Source organism: Rhinoraja longicauda, chromosome 23 (genome assembly GCF_053455715.1).
Source record: "Rhinoraja longicauda isolate Sanriku21f chromosome 23, sRhiLon1.1, whole genome shotgun sequence".
NCBI classification, from domain to species: domain Eukaryota; kingdom Metazoa; phylum Chordata; class Chondrichthyes; order Rajiformes; family Arhynchobatidae; genus Rhinoraja; species Rhinoraja longicauda.
This window is the reverse complement of record NC_135975.1, coordinates 35,025,371-35,047,671: the sequence shown is the minus strand read 5'-3', so window position 1 is coordinate 35,047,671 and position 22,301 is coordinate 35,025,371. Positions and strand designations below refer to the sequence as shown.

General features: G+C 48.8%; 1 protein-coding gene across 4 annotated transcripts in view; it reads left to right on the top strand.

Moving 5' to 3' along the window:
* Positions 1–1,650: 1,650 nt before the first annotated feature.
* The window catches only part of LOC144605135 (uncharacterized), a 111,488-nt gene continuing 90,837 nt past the window's right edge, over positions 1,651–22,301 (top strand). Inside the window, exons 1-7 of one of the 4 annotated variants that reach the window (XM_078420209.1) lie at positions 1,651–1,757; positions 5,848–5,935; positions 8,778–8,859; positions 8,940–9,016; positions 10,445–10,968; positions 14,323–14,385; positions 19,734–19,781. In XM_078420209.1, coding sequence (XP_078276335.1) covers positions 8,800–8,859; positions 8,940–9,016; positions 10,445–10,968; positions 14,323–14,385; positions 19,734–19,781 — 772 coding nt within the window. In that variant the 5' untranslated portion in view covers positions 1,651–1,757; positions 5,848–5,935; positions 8,778–8,799. Of the gene's footprint in view, positions 1,758–5,847; positions 5,936–8,774; positions 8,860–8,939; positions 9,017–10,444; positions 10,969–14,322; positions 14,386–19,733; positions 19,782–22,301 lie in introns of all 4 variants that reach the window. The other 3 variants (XM_078420207.1, XM_078420210.1, XM_078420206.1) reach the window with 3 other exon arrangements.

Sequence of the window (22,301 nt, the reverse complement as noted above, 5' to 3'; positions counted from 1 at the left end):
TTAAAACTGAGGTGAGAAGAAACCTTTTCACCCAGAGAGTTGTGAATTTGTGGAATTCTCTGCCACAGAAGGCAGTGGAGGCCAATTCACTGGATGGATTTAAAAGAGAGTTAGATAGAGCTCTAGGGGCTAGTGGAATCAAGGGATATGGGGAGAAGGCAGGCACGGGTTACTGATTGTGAATGACCAGCCATCAGCTCTAGTGCTGGCTCAAAGGGTCGAATGGCCTCCCCCTGCACCTATTTTCTGTTTCTATAAATCCATGCTGACTCTGACCGACCCTGTGTGTCACTGCTTTCCAGGTGCTCCTGGAGCTTCTGTCCCGCAAAGTAGATGTATGACTTTCCAATCAGCTGTGGCTGGCCTGGCCTGGCCAAACCTTAACGCTCTCCTCCGGCCTCATTCTTCACACAGCAAGAGACTTTGTTTGGGCCTGGCGTGAGGTGACGCGACCAGTGCTTTGTGAAGTGGGGCAGCGTCAGCCGCTGTTGCCCTGAAAGTGGAGGCAGCGTAACAATTGTGGCTCGGTGTGTGTGTGTGTACGTGCCCCTGGGCTCCCACTCACTCTGCGCACCCGGCTGCCAGCACTAGAGGCTCCCCTCAATCTCTCACACTCTCCCAGCGCGGCTGCACAGGTCAGCCCAGCCCCCAGACCAGCCCAGGTTAGCCCAGCCCAGCCCCAGACAGCCCAGCCTAGCCCAGGACAGCCCAGCCCCAGACAGTCCAGGACAGCCCAGCCCCAGACAGCCCAGCCCCCCGGACAGCCCAGCCCCAGACAGTCCAGGACAGCCCAGGACAGCCCAGCCCCAGACAGTCCAGGACAGCCCAGCCCCAGACAGCCCAGGACAGCCCAGCCCCAGACAGTCCAGGACAGCCCAGCCCCCAGACCAGCCCCGGACAGCCCAGCCCCCAGACAGTCCAGGTTAGCCCAGCCCCAGACCAGCCCAGCCCCCAGACCAGGACAGCCCCCAGACCAGCCCAGCCCCAGACAGTCCAGGACAGCCCAGGACAGCCCAGCCCCAGACAGTCCAGGACAGCCCAGCCCCCAGACCAGCCCCGGACAGCCCAGCCCCCAGACCAGCCCCGGACAGCCCAGCCCCCAGACAGTCCAGGTTAGCCCAGCCCAGCCCCAGACCAGCCCAGCCCCCAGACCAGGACAGCCCCCAGACCAGCCCAGGTTAGCCCAGCCCCAGACAGCCCTGCCCAGCCCCAGACAGCCCAGCCTAGCCCAGGACAGCCCATCCCCAGACAGTCCAGGACAGACCAGCCCCCAGACCAGCCCCGGACAGCCCAGCCCCCAGACAGTCCAGGTTAGCCCAGCCCAGCCCAGCCCCAGACCAGCCCAGCCCCCAGACCAGGACAGCCCCCAGACCAGGACAGCCCCCAGACCAGCCCAGGTTAGCCCAGCCCCAGACAGTCCAGCCCAGCCCAGCCCCCAGACCAGGACAGCCCCCAGACCAGCCCAGGTTAGCCCAGCCCAGCCCCAGACAGTCCAGGTTAGCCCAGCCCCTATACAGTCCAGCCCAGCCCAGCTCTGTGGCAGTTGTAGGGAGGTGTTGTCACCCGGGCAACACAGAGACGCCGGAGTGCTGTGCGGGGGAGAATTGCTGAGTGCAGTCACCGACTGCAACCACAGCGCTCGCTGGGACAGACAGATTGGAGGGGGGCTGCGAGCTGCGAGCTGCCGTCCACTTCGCTGCTGTCCTTAGCAACGGGGCCCAGCCTGACAAACTGCAATCAGATCCCGGGACAACACAGTAAGAGCTCGGGGGTCCCGAATGCAGGCGGACCATCAAACCCGCGAGTGTTATTTTACCTTCTTCGCATTGTGTTGCATTAGAGTGAGTGGGCGAGAGTGTGTGTGCGTTTGTTGTGTTGCCAGGGTTGTTAGTTTGTGTGTGTGTGTGTGAGGTGTGTGTGTGGGGGGTGGTGATTTGTGGTCGTGTGATGTTATGTGTGAGGAAGTAGAACTGCAGATGCCGGTTTACACCGAAGATGGACACAAATAAAACTGTGGAGTAATATACAATAGACAATAGGTGCAGGAGGAGGCCATACCTCGTTCCTGCCTTCTCCCCATACCCCCTGACTCCGCTATCCTTAAGAGCTCTATCTAGCTCTCTCTTGAATGCATTCAGAGAATTGACCTCCACTGCCTTCTGAGGCAGAGAACTCAGCGGGTCAGGCAGCATCTCTGGAGAGAAGGAATGGGTGACATTTCGGGTGGACGCCCTTCTTCAGCCTGAGAGTCAGGGGAGAGGGAAACAGAGAGATATGAAAAGGTACAGAGAACAAATGAATGAAAGACATGCTAAAGGACAAATCAAAGCCAGCAGCGATGATCAAGAAAAGGTGGAGCCCACAATGCTCCATTGTTGGCTGTGGGGAAGGCAAGAATGGGTGGATACAAACAGTGAAACTCAGCAGGACGACAGTGAAATTAGCAGGATGACTAGGGTGGGGGAGGGACGGAGAGAGAGGCGATGGAAGGGTTACTTGAAGTTGGAGAAATCACAAGAAGCCATGTATCGCCACGCTTGGTGCCGATAAAGTTATAAAAGTTCACCAAACAGTCCTATCTACTATCTGCTGACTGCGAATCCCTGTGTGAGCAGTGTATCAGCGTTGTGAATCTGCACGAACATAGAAACATGGAAAATAGGTGCAGCAGGAGGCCATTTGGCCCTTCAAGCCAGCACCGCCATTCATTGTGATTCATGGCTGATCATCCACAATCAGTAACCCGTGCCTGCCTTCTCCCCATATCCCTTGATTCCGCTAGCCCCTAGAGTTCTATCTAACTCTCTCTTAAATTTGTCCAGTGAATTGGCCTCCACTGCCTTCTGTGACAGAGAATTCCACAGATTCACAACTCTCTGTTTGTGATCGAAATCTATAGCCTGCGTCTGTCTCTAAATAAATGTGTGTGTGTGGGTTTGCGATTATCATTGAGCTTGTTTCAGTTTGCATTTATCTGCATGTCACTGAGAAATTCATTCTTGGTTTGTGGGGGGGGGGGGGGGGGGGGGGCAACAAGCTAACACTTACCGGCAGATTCCCTTCTCTCCAGAGATGCTGCCTGTCCCACTGAGTCACTCCAGCATTTTGTGTCTATCTTCGGTGTAAACCAGCATCTGCAGTTCCTTCCTGCACACACTGGTACTCTGTATTCCAATGCCGGTGCTGCTGAAGGAATGGCGTGCTCATTCATCACTCTAAGGAAGGAAATAATTGACTGTAAGTGGCTGTGTGTGTGAGAGAGAGTAACTTGCATCCATCCGTAGATGGACACAAAATGCTGGAGTAACTTGGTGGGCCAGGCAGCTTCTCTGGAGAACACGGATAGGTGACGTTTTGGGTCGAGACCCTTCCTCAGACTCAAGATTCTGAAGAAGGGACTTGACCCGAAACATCACCAGAATCTTGAGTCTGAAGAAGGGTCTCGACCCAAAATGTCAACTATTCCTTTTCTCCACAGATCCTGCCTGTCCCGCTGAGTTTCTCCAGCATTTTGTGTCAATCTTTGTGTTTAAACCAGCATCTATATCTGCAGTTCCTTCCAGCACATGTTATGAGTTTGTGTCTGTCTATGTTGGAGTGAATGTGAGGACAGGTCTTTGCTACAAACATGTGTGTTGTGAATCTGCAGTAAACACAAAGTGCTGGAGTAACTCAGTGGGTCTGTGGCAGAGAATTCCACAAATTCGCAACTCTCTGGGTGAAAAAGTTTCTTCTCACCTCAGTTTTAAATGACCTCCCCTTTATTCTTAGATTGTGGCCCCTGGTTCTGGACTCCCCCAACATTGGGAACATTTTTCCTGCATCTAGCTTGTCTAGTCCTTTTATAATTTTATACGTCTCTATAAGATCCCCTCTCATCCTTCTAAACTCCAGTGAAGATAAGCCTAGTCTTTCCAATCTTTCCTCATATGACATTCCCTCCATCCCAGGGATTAACCTCGTGAACCTACGCCGCACTGCCTCAATAGCAAGGACGTCCTTCCTCAAATTAGGAGACCAAAACTGCACACAATACTCCAGGTGCAGTCTCACCAGGGCCCTGTACAACTGCAGAGGGTTTGCAGAAATTTGTCTTTAGGCTAGTGCACAAATCCTCTAGGAACCATGATCAATCACTGTGTTGCATGCCTTCTTAAGTGGACAGAGACAACCAATCCATGTTGGCCATCCACATTCTTCAATCTCGTGTCATTTAGATATTACTTTGTCTTTCCATTCTCTCCACTAAACCAAATGATCTCACATTTTCTGCCTTAAATTCCTCATGCCAAATCCTCGTCTTCTCAAGATAGATACAAAATGTTAGAATAACCCTGCCGGTCAGGCAGCATCTCTGGAGAAAAGGAACAGGTGATGTTTCAGGCAGAGGTGTGGAGTCGATACCCAAAACACCCGACTCCGACTCCAACTCCAACTCCGATTCCTGGACTCCTTGTGTATCCGAGCCCGACCCCTAGGTATAATAGTTCTGAACCTGCTATGATGACATTATATTGTGTCACGCATTCCACTGAAAGTAAAAATTATGGTTTGTATTGACGAAAAATTACCAAATTCTCTGTCGCTTTGCCAAGACTAGTGTTTACTGCTGTTGAGAAGTAATTAATCACCACTGACGATTACTTTTGCAGTAAATCATGAAAATTCGTAATCTGTATTCATTTGTAATATATTTCCCCATAAATGAATGCCTAAATTTACCTTTTGAATTCAGAAATTATCCAGGTTGGATAATTATCAAGCGTCTGAAGTAGGGTTCTGACCCGAAGCGTCACCTATTAGATTTAGATTTAGAGATACAGCGCAGAAACAGGCCCTTCGGCCCACCGGGTCCGCGCCGACCAGCGATCCCCGCACATTAACACTATCCTACACACACTAGGGACAATTTTTACATTTACCCAGCCAATTAACCTACAAACCTGTATGTCTTTGGAGTGTGGGAGGAAACCGAAGATCTCGGAGAAAACCCATGCAGGTCACGGGGAGAACGTACAAACTCCGTACAGATGGCGCCCGTAGTCAGGATCGAACCTGAGTCTCCGGCGCTGCATTCGCTGTAAGGCAGCAACTCTACCGCTGCGCCACCGTGCCGCCCACTATTATTTTTCTCCAGAGATGCTGCCTGGCCCGCTGAGTTACTCCAGCATTTTATGCCTATCTTCAGTATAATCTAACATCTGGAGTCATTTCCTACATTCCTTGTCTCACTCAGTCTGTCTCTTTCCCCCTGACATCTCTCTGCATCCTCCTCACAGCTCACGGCCACCTGTGTTTGTATCATCAGCAGATTTGGGACACATTACTTTTCATCCTTTTACCCACATCATTTAGGTGTGAACAGTTGGGTGTCAGAACAAACCACTCTGGCAACTCCGATGGTCACAACCTCTCAACCTGAAAATGGCTCCTTTACTCCGAATCTTTGTTTTCAGGTCTTTTAGGGAACTTTGGCCATGCCGAATGAAGCCCAGATCTCAAAACATGAATTCAAAAGCCAACTTGTAATCCACACCAATACATTATTCCCAATGTGGGCCCTCTTACAAAGATCTAAGAATATGGTGTTTGTAATCTCAATGCTGCAGCATTGCACTGGAGTGTTAAAGGCACACTGTAGCCTAAATATATGGCAGTTTTAATCGTAATTATATGCTGAAATATTGTTCAGGTCTTCGTGTATCTAGAAATGCCTTGGTTTATTATTGTGTGAAATTCGATCCTTTGCTCCAAAGAACTATGATTAATTACAAACATGGAGGACTTATCATCATCTTCTATGTTGATCTGCTTGATGTTTCTTCCTTCTCTTCCCTCCTTCTTCAGTAACAACTCTCTCTGGATTTTATGGCAGAGTCCAGTTGGTCCAGAAATCCCAAATTTTGTTGGAGGCGCAACTAGGCTGCAGGATCAGGTACCATTTATGAGGTTGGGTCAGCCATTTCTTAATATCATGTGAAGTCAATTGAATTGGCTGGGGACTGGTTTCCATAACGATGAAGCTGAGAAGGACTCATTAACAATGGTCTGAAGAAGGGTCTCGACCCGACACGTCATCCACTCCTTCTCTCCAGAGATGCTGCCTGTCCCGCCGTGTTACTCCAGCGTTTTGTGTCTGTCTTCGGTGTAAACCAGCATCTGTAGTTCCTTCCCATACATGGTTGAACATGGTTACAAATACGTCAGCCTTATCTTTAGCCCTTCTGTGCAGTACTGCACCATGCCATCTGCTCCTCCCATCAATTGTTTAATCACCCACGACCATTCATAGAGTCAGAGAGAGTCATAGTGAGGTAGTGTGGAAACAGGCCCTTCGGCCCAACTTGCCCACACCGGCGAACATGTCCCAGCTACACTAGTCGCACCTGCCCGCGTATGGTCCATACACCTCCAAACCTATCGTATGCATGTACCTGTCTAACTGTTTCTTAGATGTTGGGGTAGTCCCAGCCTCAACTACCTCTCTGGCAGCTTGTTCCATACACCCACCACCCTTTGTGTGATGGGCACAATATGGTCATCATTGTGTGTTCACTTCATGATTGTATGCAGTAGAATTGCAAAGCTTTAGTCTGCTCAATAGTTTGTCGGATGAGTGCAGAATAAAATGTTGCTGTTTGGGGCACGTGCATTTTTGTATTACAGCTGCACGAGGTTAGCACCTCATCATTTTTAGGAGGTAGACACAAAATTCTGGAGTAACTCAGCGGGTCAGGCAGCATCTCTGGAGAGAAGGAATGGGTGACATTTCGGGTCGAGACCCTTCTTCAGACTGATGTCAGGGGGGCGGGACAAAGAGAGGATATAGGTGGAGACAGGAAGACAGTGGGAGAACAGGGAAGGGGGAGGGGAAGAGAGGAAGAGAGGGTCAGAGGAACTATCTAAAGTTAGAGAAGTCAATGTTCATATCGCTGGGCTGTAAGCTGCCCAAGCGAAATATGAGGTGCTGTCCCTCCAATTTGCGGTGGGCCTCACTATGACAATGGAGGAGGCTTATGACAGAAAGGACAGACTGGGAGGGGGAGGGGGAGTTGAAGGAGATCAGGTTGGTTAAGGCGGACTGAGCGAAGGTGTTGAGCGAAACGATCGCCGAGCCTGCGTTTGGTCTCGCCGAAGTAGAGAAGGTGACATCTGGAACAGCGGATACAATAGGTGAGGTTGGAGGAGGTGCAGGTGAACCTCTGCCTCACCTGGAAAGACTGTTTGGGTCCTTGGATGGAGTCGAGGGGGAGGGTAAAGGGACAGGTGTTGCATCTCCTGCGGTTGCAGGGGAAAGTGCCTGGGGAGGGGGTGGTTTAGGTGGGAAGCGACGGGTGGACCAGGGAGTTATGGAGGGAATGGTCTCTGCGGAATGCAGAAAGGGCAGTAACCAGCATCTGCAGTTATTTTCCTACTCCTCATCATTTTTAGATATGCTTGATGATAATTCGAGCATGCCGTTCCACACTCGCACTTAAACTGGGATTGGTCTTTGGCTTGACGTAACGGTAGGATGAGCGATCCGTGGGCCAATGAGTTTACTGCCTGAGAGTAGAGTTGTTGTGTTACAGTGTCAGAGACATCTGGTTTTGATCCTGACAATGGCTGCTGTCTACACGGAGTTTGTACGTTCTCCCCTTGACTGTGTGGGTTTTCTCTGGGTGCTCCGGTTTCCTCCCACACTCCAAAGACGTACATGTTTGTAGGATAATTGGCTTCGGTAAAGATTGTAAATTGTTCCTTGGGTGTAGGATAAGTGCTGTAGGAAAATAACTGCAGATGTTGATTCAAATTAAAGGTAGACACAAAATGCTGGAGTAACTCAGCGGGTCAGGCAGCATCTCAGGAGAGAAGGAATGGGTGACGTTTCGGGTCGAGACCCTTCTTCAGACTAGGATAAGTGTTAGTCGGCGCAGACTCGGTGGGCCTAGGGCTCTGTTTCCACACTGTAACCTTAAACTCTAAATTAGGAAGGTTATAGGCCAAATGCAGGCAAATGGAATTAGCTCAGATAGACATCTTAGTTGGGATGGATGAGTTGTGCCTGTTTCCCTGCTGTATAACTCTATGGCTCATAGCAGCTTATTACAGTCAGTCCTGTTGATTGCTAGTGTGTAGTTAATGCTGGTTGCATGCAGAATCATCGTAGCAAATGCCAGCACACGGCTGCTTTTCATCTTCTTGTGACAGGTTTAAAGGGATGATGGGCCAAACACAGGCACATGGGACTAGTGTAGATGGCAGCATGTTAGTCGATGTGGGCAAGTTGGGCCCTAGGGCCTGAGTCCACGCTGTAAAGACTCTATGACTCTATGAGCTGCCTCGTGTGTGGTCTGCACACCCCTGCAGCCTCTTGTGACTCCAAGGCTGTTTACTGCATGATTGCAGTCAACAGGCCCAAGTTGTTTGCTCATTGATATCAAGTCCCTCTGGTGTTAATCCTCTGCTCCTCTGGCCGATCTACCCCTGGAGACCAGTTTTGTAACCTCAACTCTAGGGGTTAGATGGAGCTCTAGGGGCTAGCGGAATCAAGGGATATGGGGAGAAGGCAGGCACGGGTTACTGATTGTGGATGGTCAGCTATGATCACAATGAATGGCGGTGTTGGCTCAAAGGGCCGAATGGCCTCTTCCTGCACCTATTTTCTATGTTTCTATGTAACTCCTCACTTGCCACACCAACCTCTAGGCAACCTCCCCCCATGGACATGCTAATTCTTTTTTTTTCACAAAATTGTGGAAAAATATGAATTTAGCTTTTATTTTAAACTTAAGCAGGTGACTGCAGTGCCTTTGAGCGATGACGACCAAAGAAAAAATCGAACCATTGGACCTTGAGAACGTACTTTTCTTCGAACAGGCAAGTGGAAGATAAGTTTCTTTAAATTCAGTTAAATTGTCGGAAAAACAAATATTAAGAACACAATTTTGTCCTTTCAGACGGCGTCCAGAAAGTTTGTGAAGAACCCGAAGACAATCAAAACTGACTCGACTGCTGCAAAGACTCAAGAGACAAGGTGAGGCGACCTCTGAGGGTTGCAGTGAGCAGGAAGAACGATTCCTCAATTCTTCGGGTTCCCTTGGGGTGGCGCAGCGGTAGAGTTGCTGCCTCACAGCGCCAGAGCCCCAGGTTCAATCCTGACCGCGGGTGCTGTCTGTACAGAGTTTGTACGTTCTCCCCGTGACCTGCGTGGGTTTTCTCCGGGCACTCTGGTTTGCTCCCACACTCCAATAATGCACAGGTTTGTCGGTTGTTTCAGGAAAAAAACTGCAGATGCCGGTTAAATTCGAAGGTAGACACACAATGCTGGAGTAACCTCAGCGGGTCAGGCAGCATCCCGGGAGAGAAGGAATGGGTGACATTTCGGGTCGAGACCCTTCTTCAGACTGAAGAAATGCTGCATGACCTGCTGAGTTACTCCAGCGTTGTGTGTGTCTACCTTCAGGTTTGTAGGTTCACTGACTTGGTATCATTGTGAATTGTGTCTAGGGGATCGTGTTAGTGTGCGGGGATCGTTGCTCAACCTGGACTCAATGGGCCGAAGGGCCTGCTTCCACGCCATATCTGTAAAACTAAAACTAAAAACACTGAAACTCTCCACCCAGCAACACTTTGTGAATGCTTTCACGACAGGACTGATGTGGTTCAATAAAGGGGCTTCCCACTTGCAGTTTGTAGGTTAATTGGCTTTGGTAAAATCATAAATTGCCCCGAGTGTGTCGGGTAGTGCTAATGTGTGGGGTAATCGCTGGTCGGGGTGGGCTCAGTGGATCAAGGGGCCTGTTTGCTCTAAAGCCTAAAGAAAAGTCTAAACTATGGACTTTGCTCCGCTGTCAACTTCAGACATTGCTTGTAACGTCAAGCACAGATGTCATGACTTTCTCTAAGCCTGGCTGGTTTGGTTTTAAGTACTGCTGGGGTGAATTTCTTTGTGAAGCATTTGTTAGAATCCTCAAGGAAGTATAAAAATAAATAAGCTCAATAAAGAGTTGAGGAGACCTTTCCTTGGGCAGCAGTTACAAGTTGTTCCTTTGGAAAGAATGAGAGGGGAATCATGTGGGACTTTTGTCTAGTTTAGTTCAGAGATACTGCGTGGAAACAGGCCCTTCAGCCCACCGAGTCCGCGACGACCAGCGATCCCCGCACACCAACACTATCCTACAACACACTAGGGACAAGTTTACATTTATGACCAAGCCAATTAAGCTACAAACCTGCATGTCTTTGGAGTGCGGGAGGAAAAAGAAGATCTCGGAGAAAACCCACGCAGGTGGGAGAACGTACAAACTCCGTACAAACAGCATCCGTAGTCGGGATGGAACCCGGGTCTCTGGCGCTGTGAGGCAGTACCTCTAACGCTCTGCTACCCTGCCGCCCATTTTGCCGGCCCTAATTTTAAGATCTAGTTCATTACTTTAACCCAATTTGTCTCTCATTTCTTCAGGGCTCAAAAAAAGACCAAAAAACAAGCCCCAGCCCCAGCCCCAGCCCCAGCCCTGACTGTTGCTTCTGAAGCCAAGTCTGATGAAGAGGACCTGACAGCTTCCCCTCGATCAACGAGCAGTGGTCAAGCCAAGAGCTTTGCTACTTCACTCACTGAGTGCCCCGTTAACTATTTTGGGGAATCGCAGAAACTTTCTGTCCCTTGCTTGCTGGAGGCGATTGCAGAAATGATTCTCCACTGCAAAATTGTTGGAATCCAATTTCCCCAAGGGCTCGAAAACATACTGAACTACGGCTGGAAAGACTTCGTCAGAGACCTGGTGTACACCAAGAAGGAGTGGCCAAACCCGGCTTGCAGAATCGCCCAAATGCAGAGAAGGTTCAGTCAGAAGTCGGTCGACAGCAGGCTGTCGGTCGATTCCATCATTGACAGTGAGAAAAAACGAACCAAGCCCCATTCCCCCCTTGGAGACATCACACAAAGGACGAAGGAGAAGACACCAACAGGGACCACCCCCGTCAAAAGTAAGTGTTCCCACTCGCTTATTGATTTTGAACAAATGAGTTACATTTGTTATTTGTATCCTAATCCATGCAATCTTCTCCAAATCAAGGAGGTTTTGGAGAATTCATAGCAATCAGCATCTCTTTTTTTAGACCCCGGGTGAAATCCATCAGAATCGGGTCACTTGTCAGCCCTCTGTTCCAACTATTTTGTTCAGTGCCATTTCACTAGCCAAAGGTATCACAAAATGCTGGAGCAACTCAGCAGGTCAGGCAGCATCTCGGAGAGAGGGAATAGGTGACGTTTCGGGTTGAGACCCTTCTTCAGATTGAAGAAGGGTCTCGACCCGAAACGTCACCCATTCCCTCTCTCCTGAGATGCTGCCTGTCCCGCTGAGTTACCCCAGCATTTTGTGATACCTTTGGTTTGTACCAGCATCTGCAGTTATTTTCCTTTCACTAGCCAACGTCATTTCCCGTCCAGTTCCTGTTTCACAGCTTTTTCTGGAATTATATTTGATTCCTCTACAGTCAAGACTGATTAATCTGCCATCTCATCAGTTCATAAGTTCTACGATGCAGAATTAGGCCATTCTGCCCATCAGGTCTACTGTGGCATTCGATCATGCTTGATCTACCTTTCCCTCTCCACCCCATTCTCCTCCTGCCTTCTCCCCATTACCCCTGACACCCGTATGAATCAAAAATCTGTCAATCTCAGCCTTAAAAATATCCATTAACTTGGCCTTCACAGCCTTCTGTGACAATGAATTCCAGAGATTCGCCACCCTCGGACTAAAGAAATTCCTCCTCATCTCCTTTCTAAAGGGATGTCCTTTTATTCTGAGGCTGTGGCCTCTGGTCCTAGACACAGGTGGAAGTATCCTCTCCACATCCACTCTATCCAGGCCTTGCACTATTCGGTAAGTTTCAATGAGGTCCCCCTGTCATCCTTCTAAACTCAAGCAGGTAGTTAAAGGAAGGCTGGGGCTAACGAGGGAAAATGAAGGCAATCCATGCATTGAGACAGAAGGCACTGCTGGAATACTAAATGAGCACATTTTAGATTTAGAGATACAGCGCGGAAACAGGCCCTTCGGCCCACCGGGTCCGCGCCGCCCAGCGATCCCCGCACACTAACACTATCCTACACCCACTAGGGACAATTTGTACATTTACCCTGTCAATTAACCTACAAACCTGTATGTCTTTGGAGTGTGGGAGGAAACCGAAGATCTCGGAGAAAACCCACGCAGGTCACGGGGAGAACGTACAAACTCCGTACAGACAGCACCTGTAGTCAGGATCGAACCTGAGTCTCCGGCGCTGCATTCGCTGTAAGGCAGCAACTCTACCGCTGCGCCACCGTGCCGCCCATCAGCTACTCTCAGGGAAGCAGCAGAAAGGATGGCAGCGGAGAGAATGGATGAGGTGAAAATTAATAAGGAAGGGCAAAAATTCTCAAAATTATCATGTCATCTCTTCTGGAAGAAGTGTGGAGGTGAAACTAAATTTGTATAAACTGGTACCAGTGAAGAAATATTTATAAACTGACCATGCTTGTAATGAAGTGTAGGAAAATAACTGCAGGTGCTGGTACAAATCGAAGGTATCACAAAATGCTGGAGTAACTCAGGAGAGATGGAATGGGTGATGTTTCGGGTCGAGACCTTTCATCGGTCAGACTGATGAAGAAGGATCTCGACCCGAAACGTCACCCATTCCATCTGCAGTTATTTTCCTACACAGGGGGAACATTAATAGTCACTTAGAAAGGAGAGGCAGCATGGATTAGCTGACTGTTCAATCCCAACAGTGGCTGCTCATTTTGTGTAGCAGGAGTACGTTCGGTAGAGGTGTGTTGCAAGGGTTTCACAGCTTGATTGACCACCTCACTACTTGGAGAGCTAGGAGTTTGCAGACTGAGTTTGCATCAGGTCGTAAAGGAGTTGTCAGAGGCAGTAGGTGGATTTGGTGGAGAAGAAATAGTGTCAGTTGGGGGCTGAAAGGAAACGTCTAACAGGCGACATGTGTGTCTCTTTGTAAGTGTGTTCTGTGGAGGTGTATCCCAGTTTTATGCAAGGTTGATATTGGTGGAGTTTACTGGTGGGTTAGGCGAAGAGGAATTCAGGATGCGAGCATTTAGCATTTGTTCGAGTGAGTTAATCGTCTGTAGTTTCCTTTATTTAGTAGGTACTGTAGCAGGGGTGGTGGGGGCAGGTACTGTAGCAGGGGTGGTGGGGGCAGGTACTGTAGCAGGGGTGGTGGGGGCAGGTACTGAGAGGGGTGGTTCAGGGATGCCAGACTTCCCGAGGTCTCGTGAGGAGGTGTCGGGCCCTGAGGGGACGGGCGAGTGGAAGCTGTGGGGATGTTTCCAGACACACTTGTTCGTCTCCGGAAATAAAGTCCATTTCACCACAATTCAATGGCGTCCCACATTTCACCACAATTCAATGTTCTCAACTCCGCACAGGGCTGTAGGTTAATTGGCTTGGAATTCTCTACAGTTTCTTGCGGTCTTGGATGGAGCTGTTCCCAAACCAAGCTGTGATGCATCCTGATGGAATGCCTTCCACGGCAACATCTTACTCCCAGGGGTTAGTGAGGTATTCCTGGGCCATGGCTCCCAGTTAATGGTCGGGAAGGGGTCACGGTGGTGCAGCGGTAGAGTTGCTGCCTTACAGCAAATGCAGCACCGGAGACCCGGGTTCCATCCTGACTACGGGCGCCGTCTGTACGGAGTTTGTACGTTCTCCCCGTGACCTGCGTGGGCTTTGTCCGGGATCTTCGGTTTCCTCCCACACTCCAAAGACGTACAGGTTTGTAGGATAATTGGCTTCGTAAATGTAAAAATTGTCCCTAGTGGGTAGTGTTAATGTGCGGGGATCACTGGTCGGCACGGACCCGGTGGGCCGAAGGGCCTGTTTCCGCGCTGTATCTCTAAACTAAACTAAACTAAACTAATGGGAAAGTCAAGTGAGCAGTTCAGCAGTAAAGCCCAGCGGTATGAACATTGACTTCTCAAACTTTAGATAGTTCCTCTGTCCCTCCCTTCCCCTCCCCCTTCCCAGTTCTCCCTCTATCTTCCTGTCTCCACCTATATCCTTTCTTTGTTCCCCCCCCCCCTCCTGATATCAGTCTGAAGAAGAGTCTCGACCTGAAATGTCACCCGTTCCTTCGCTCCAGAGATGCTGCCTGACCTGCTGAGTTACTCCAACATTTTGTGAATACCTTCGATTTGTACCAGCATCTGCAGTTATTTTCCTACATTCCTAAACAGTAAAACATCGTCGGTTATTTGTGATCCAATGCTATGTTATTGCTAAACTTTTGTTATGAGTGACAAAATGATTTTACCTCTTGTTTCTATTTAAGGTAAGAAGAAGAGTACAAAGAAGCCTCGGAAAGATGTCCCTCCCAAACCTGCCCATCCAACAGGTACAGCCTGCTGCTTCCACACTGTGCCACCAGATGTGCTTCACCACTGTATCCAGAAACATACAATCCATGGGCTATATACACGGACAATTCAATCCAATTTAGTCAAAATATTTCCAAGCTTCTCTGTTGACAAACTGAAAGTTGGTGCTTCACAACTGGAGGAGTCGAATGTTAGGGTGCAGTTGGAATAAAATTGGTGTGGACCTCTCAGGGCAGTCAGGGCTTGGATTCACACAAGGGGCTCTCAGAAGTGTTTGGCCTAACAAGCAAAGAAACTGTGTACCAGTGTCATTGTTCTTTATATCTTATTAATATGAAAAAAATACAGTCATCGTGTCATACAGTGTGGAAACAGGCCCTTCGGCCCAACATGTTCCACCTACACTAGTCCCAAGTGCCTGCGATTGGCCCATATCCCTCTAAACCTGTCCTATACATGTACCTGTCCAAATGTTTCTTAAACATTGGGCTATTACCTGCCTCAATTACCTTCTCTGGCAGCTCGTTCCATACACTCACCACCCTTTGCGTGAAAAAGTTACCCCTCAGCTTCCCATTAAATCTCTCCCTCACCTTAAAACCTATGTCCTCTGGTTCTCGATTCCCCTACTCTGGGCAAGACACTGTGCATCTACCCAATCTATTCCTCTCATGATTTTTTACACCTCTATAAGATCACCTCTCATCCTCCTGCGCTCCAAGGAATAGAGTCCTAGCCTGCTCAACCTCTCCCTGTAGCGCTCAGACCCTCTAATCCTGGCAACATCCTCGTAAATCTTCTCTGTACCCTTTCCAGCTTGACAACATCTGTCCTATAACATGGTGCCCAGAACTGAACATAATACTCTAAATGCGGCCTCACCAACGTCTTATACAACTGCAACATGACCTCCCAACTTCTATACTCAGTGCTCTGACTGATGAAGGCCAATGTGCCAAAAGCCTTTTTGACTTCGCTAGCTACTTGTGATGCCATTTTCAACGAACTATGTACCTGCACTTCAAGGTCCCTCAGCTCTACAGCACTTCCCAGTGCAAATGTTTATCCCAGTTTGTAGCCCAGAATGTATCAAATGTACTGCCCTCAATACACACATACCTTTGTTGGCACCAACATAATAAGAATTGCTGGTAGACACAAAATGCTGGAGTAACTCAGCGGGTCAGACAGCTTCTCGGGAGAGAAGGACTGGGTGACGTTTCGGGTCGAGACCCTTCTTCAGTCTGAAGAAGGGTCTCGACCCAAAACGTCACCCATTCCTTCTCTCCTGAGATGCTGCCTGACCCGCTGAGTTACTCCAGCATTTTGTGTCTACCTTCGATTTAAACCAACATCTGCAGTTTTTTTCCTTTACAAGAATTGCTTCTTCTTAACGGTATCTATGAAGTGGCAGTGATTGCTCAGTCTGATCAAACAGCCCAATGATGACCATTTGTTCAAGCCATCTGACATGTGGTGGGATTGTGCTTACTATAAACTGGCAACGGCCAACTAGGATTTTAGTTTAGTTTGGAGATACAGTGCGGAAACAGGCCCTTCTGCCCGCTGAGTCCGCACCAACCAGCGATCCCCACACACAAACCCTACCCCCTGTCACAAACGCCCACTGCACATTGTCCCTGCATTCTAGGGACAATTTACAATTTTTACTGAAGCCAATTAACCTACAAACCTGCACGTCTTTGGAGTGTGGGAGGAAACCAAAGATCTCAGAGAAAACCCACGCTGGTCACGGGGAGAACGTACAAACTCCGCACAGAGGATCGAACCCAGGTCCTTGGCGCCGTAAGGCTGCAATTCTACCGCTGCGCCACTGTGCCGCCCCAAGGTTGTCTAACATTTGTAATTATCTCAGATTTAGAAGGCATACAATAAATACCTGCATTTCCTTTTCCGGAAAGCTCCTTGGCCGATCTCGGGTTGCACCCAACATGAAATACAATCACAGCCCTGTTCCGAACCAGAGTAATATTGTCAGACCACATGTGTCACATTCCCAAGATATTCCAGAGACTCCTACTGTAAGTGTGTGATCAACCCAGCAGGAAAGATCACTAGAATATACTGCACTAACCATGATAGTCAAGGGTGAACACTCTGCAGAAAATGCACACCCTAACACTTTGTTAGGTCTGAAGAAGGGTCTTGATCTGAAACATCACCCATTCCTTCTCTCCTGAGATGTTGCCTGACCAGCTGAGTTACTCCAGCATTTTGTGTCCACTAACATTTTGTTGAGTCTCATTGTATGTACTCGTTCTCGCCTAGTACACAGCTAATAATGGCCTGTTTCTTTCATCTTTGTTACTTTTTTGCATATGTTTCTTTTTTTGTTTTATATCTCTCTCTACATCACCATCTCTATCTCTCGTTTCCCTTTCCCCTGACTCTCAGTCAGAAGAAGGGCCTTGTCCTTTTCACCAGAGACACTGAGCTACACCAGCTTTTTGTATCTGACATTTTATTGTCTTCCCACTGGTGCCATTATTGTGTGCTGTGTCCTTTTCACTGCTGCTTGCAGTGTTTCCTGACAGGAACATCCGCGGGCTCTTCTGCTAGAATGATCTCACATTACTGTTACATCACTGAAGTACCTACAACTCTGGTGTAGGCTGCTTATCAACATCAGCAGTTTATTGAAACCTTCATTTCCACCCATTCTAGCGCAATCGAATTTGAGTGGGAGGTGTATGCTGGAGTCACTCAGAGGGACAGGCAGCATTTCTGGATATGGGTGATGTTTCGGGTCGAGACCCTTCTTCAGACTCGAATGTCTGTCTTGTCCCACTGAATTACTTTTGCTGCCTGTCCCGCTGAGTTACTCCAGCATTTTGTGTCTATCTTCGGTTTAAACCAGCATCTGCAGTTCCTTCCACACTCCAAAGACGTACAGGTTTGTAGGTTAATTGGCTTGGCTAATGTAAAAATTGTCCTAGTGGGTATAGGATAGTGTTAATGTGCGGGGATCGCAGGTCGGTGCGGACCCGGTGGGCTGAAAGGGCCTGTTTCCGCGCTTTACCTTTAAACTAAACTAAACTAAGATCTCTCCCATGGTATTGTCCTTATAAAGATTAATACCAATCCAATTCACTTAAATATTTTAGATTTAGATTTAGAGATACAGCGCAGAAACAGGCCCTTCGGCCCACCGGGTCCGTGCCGCCCAGCGATCCCCGCACATTAACACTATCCTACACCCACTAGGGACAATTTTTACATTTGCCCAGCCAATTAACCTACAAACCTGCACGTCTTTGGAGTGAATTAATCTTTTCCCCTGCTCTCAGGCCAATAGACAATAGGTGCAGGAGGAGGCCATTCGGCCCTTCGAGCCAGCACCGCCATTCACCGTGATCATGGCTGATCATCCACAATTAGTAACCTGATCCTTTGCTCCACAATAAAGATGAATACCCATCCAATCACTTAGATGTTTGCATGGACATTATCTTTGTTGGTTCCTTGTCTCCACAATAATGGAAGCTGTCAACCATGGCTCCGACTGAATGCAAAGATGGTGCATGTTTTTCTATGGAGCAGCATCCTCGAGTCTGATCACCACACATCTGTGAAGCAAAATTGAATCCAGTGGGTAGGTGAAGAGGCTCCAACCTTCCTTCCAGATCCACCTGCCCTCACCCCACATCTGTGGATGGGGTCAATTTATAATGGTGGCGAAACGCAAGATAGCTATCACCTGCGATGAAATTTGCTCCCCCTCCCCTCATTCCCCCCCCCGCCCAGTTAAAGTGGGGTTTAATTAAAATCGCTAAAATGTTATGTTCCACCCAACTCATTTTTAGAGTTTAAATTAGGTTTTGGTTTAGTTTAAGTATGCAGCACAGAAACAGGCCTTCCAGCCCACAGAGTTCCTGCCCACCAGCGATCCATCACACTAGAACTATCCCACCCACACACCAGGGGCAATTTACAATTTTACCAAGCCAATTAGCCGACAAACCTGTACGTCTTTGCAGTCGGATCTCTTCATAATCCCAGTTTCAAGTACCTGACCCACCATCAGATCTCAGGCATGGAAAGTACAATTCTTCCCCGAAGATAGACTACAAAATGGTTGGTATTCTGGTCGCCAAATTATAGGAAGGATGTCGACAAAATGGAGAGGGTACAGAGGAGATTTACTAGAATGTTGCCTGGGTTTCAGTACTTAAGCTACAGAGAGAGGTTGAACAGGTTGGGTCTTTATTCTTTGGAGCGTAGAAGGTTGAGGGGGGACTTGATTGAGGTTTTTAAAATTTTAAGAGGGACGAACAGAGTTGATGTGGGTAGGCTTTTCCCTTTGAGAGTGGGGAAGATTCCAACAAGGGGACATAGCTTCAGAATTGAGGGACAAAAGTTTAGGGGTAACATGAGGGGTAACTTCTTTACTCAGAGGGTGGTGGCTGTATGGAATGGGCTTCCGGTGGAAGTGGTGGAGGCAGGCTCGATTTTATTATTTAAGAGTAAATTGGATAGGTATATGGATAAGAGGGGATTAGAGGGTTATGGTCTGAGAGCAGGTAGATGAGACTAGGTCAGAGAAAGTGGTCGGCGTGGACTGGTAGGGCCGAACGGGCCTGTTTCCGTGCTGTAGTTGTTATATGGTTATATGGTTATATGGTATTTATTCCCAAAGTGCTGGAGTATCTCAGCAGGTCAGGCAGCATCTCAGGAGAGAAGGAATGGGTGATGTTTCGGGTCGAGACCCTTCTTCAGAAGGGTCTGACCTGCCTGACCTGCTGAGTTACTCCAGCACTTTGTGAATAAATACTTTCGATTTGTACCAGCTTCTGCAGTTATTTTCTTACACTCCAAAATGGTGGAGTAGTTCGGCGGGACAGGCAGCATCTCTGGGAAGAAGGAATGGGTGACGTTTCGGGTCGAGACACCTTCTTAAGACTCTGAATCTGAGTCTGAAGAAGGGTCTCAAGTCTAGTCAAGTCAAATTTATTTATAAAAGCACATTTAAAAACAACCCACGTTGACCAAAGTGCTGTACATCAGAGCAGGTACTAAAAACACAATAAGAAACAGACATCATAGCACACAGGCACAAAAACACAGTTCAAAGTGACAGCACAAAACAAAAATCAGCCCCATCAGAAGGCTTCAAAACGCTAAAGAATCAGTCAGACTCCACCTTTGTGTCTATCTTGGGTGTAAACCTGCATCTGCAGTTGCCTCTTGTACTATTCTTCCCCAACATATACAGTCTGTTGGGGGACATCTCCAGCCTTCCACCGAAGGTTGTACGTGACCACCTACTGATTGCTCATGGGATTTTAAGGTTGTTCTTCCAAACGTGGATGCACTGAATTTGATTGTATTCTATGTTTGATTCTAGGGTTCACAATCAGTTTCTCAATATCATCGGGATCTTCACTTGAACAAGGTAAAATATGGATTTTAAAATATCGAGGTCGCTACGTCCATCAAGTTCAATTTGATTCTTTCTTTTCCTACGGTGGGAATTCAATTTGAAAAAGTCCCGATTACTGGAGATTTGGGGAGCTGATTGCTTAAGAGTTCAACCTTCTTGTGGAGCAAGTGAGGAAGATATTCCCTCACTGGTGTCCTTGACATTAGCAATCTACATTTATATAGCACCTTTAACCCAAAGAGTGTTATCCTTCTGCAGTTGTACAGGGCCCTAGTGAGACCGCACCTGGAGTACTGTGTGTAGTTTTGGTCTCCAAATTTGAGGAAGGATATTCTTGCTATTGAGGGCGTGCAGCGTAGGTTTACTAGGTTAATTCCCGGAATGGCGGGACTGTCATATGTTGAAAGACTGGAGCAACTAGGCTTGTATACACTGGAATTTAGAAGGATGAGAGGAGATCTTATCGAAACGTATAAGATTATTAAGGGGTTGGACACGTTAGAGGCAGGAAACATGTTCCCAATGTTGGGGGGAGTCCAGAACCAGAGGCCACAGTTTAAGAATAAGGGGTAGGCCATTTAGAACTGAGATGAGGAAAAGCTTTTTCAGTCAGAGTTGTGAATCTGTGGAATTCTCTGCCTCAGAAGGCAGTGGAGACCAATTCTCTGGATGCATTCAAGAGAGAGCTAGATAGAGCTCTTAAGGATAGCGGAGTCAGGGGGAATGGGGAGAAGGCAGGAACTGATTGAGAATGATCAGCCATGATCACATTGAATGGCGGTGCTGGCTCGAAGGGCCGAATGGCCTCCTCCTATTGTTTATTGTCTATTATCATCATGGAATATTGGAGCAACTCACCTACTGGGGCCTTGAAGGATGATGGAAGTGGAATATTTGAATGTTTAAAGCAGAGAGAGGTAGACAGATTCTTGATAAGCAAACCAAAGTTACCAGGGGTAAAAGGGAATACCTTGAATTTGAAATTCCAATCACATCAGCTATGATGTTGATCAATTGAGGAGCTGGCACGTTCTTTGCCTAATTCATTTGGCCTATGCCCATCGAGATTATGTCATTGCTAGCACTCTGAGGATTTTTTTGCTGAATGGTAAAAACATTGAGAAAAAGATCCGACTGGAATGGGTCAAAAGAGGTATCGAGCATAACTTTCCAGTAATAGTAGAAGTGAACAGTGTGGAAACAGGCCCAACCTGCCCACACTGACCAACATGTCCCAGCTACACTAGTCCCCCCCTGCCCATGCTTGGCCCATATCCCTCCAAACTTGTGCTATCCATGTACCTGCCCAACTGTTTCTTAAACGTTGGGATAGTCCCTGCCTCAACGACCTCCTCTGGCAGCTTGTTCCAGACACACATTTTTCCATTCACCCTTTGTGTGGAAAAATTACCCCTCAGATTCCTCTTAAATCTTTTCCCCTTCACCTTGAACCCACGTCCTCTGGTCCTCGATTCCCCTACTCTGTGCATCCACCCGATCTATTCCTCTTATGATTTTATACACCTCTATAAGATCACCCCTCATCCTCCTGCACTCCAAGGAATGGAGACCCAGCCTGCTCAACCTCTCCCTGTAGCTCACACCCTCTAGTCCTGGCAACATCCTCGTAAATCTTCTCTGCACCCTTTCCAGCTTGACAACATCTTTCCTACAACACGGTGCCCAGAAATGAACACAATACTCTTAAATGCGGCCTTACCAGTGTCTTATACAACTGCAACATGACATCCCAACTTGTACACTGAATACTCTGACTGATGAAGGCCAATGTCCGCTATGACCGAGTGAGGGGGGTAAAGGTTAATGCAAGGGCGGGTGGGACGAAACGTGGCATTGGGGGAGGGGGGAGAGAAACAAGCGGGGATGCACAAGCTGGGGTGTGTCAGAGCCCGGGCCTCATGCACACTGCACCAGGCCCCACGCACTGTGCACCAGGCCCCACGCACACTGCACCAGGCCCCACGCACGGTGCACCAGGCCCCACGCACTCTGCACCAGGCCCCACGCACTGTGCACCAGGCCCCACGCACACTGCACCAGGCCCCACGCACTGTGCACCAGGCCCCACGCACACTGCACCAGGCCCCACGCACACTGCACCAGGCCCCACGCACACTGCACCAGGCCCCACGCACTGTGCACCAGGCCCCACGCACACTGCACCAGGCCCCACGCACTGTGCACCAGGCCCAACGCACACTGCACCAGGCCCCACGCACTGTGCACCAGGCCCCACGCACACTGCACCAGGCCCCACGCACTGTGCACCAGGCCCCACGCACACTGCACCAGGCCCCACGCACACTGCACAAGGCCCCACGCACACTGCACCAGGCCCCACGCACACTGCACCAGGCCCCACGCACACTGCACCAGGCCCCACGCACGGTGCACCAGGCCCCACGCACACTGCACCAGGCCCCACGCACGGTGTACCAGGCCCCACGCACACTGCACCAGGCCCCACGCACTGTGCACCAGGCCCCACGCACACTGCACCAGGCCCCACGC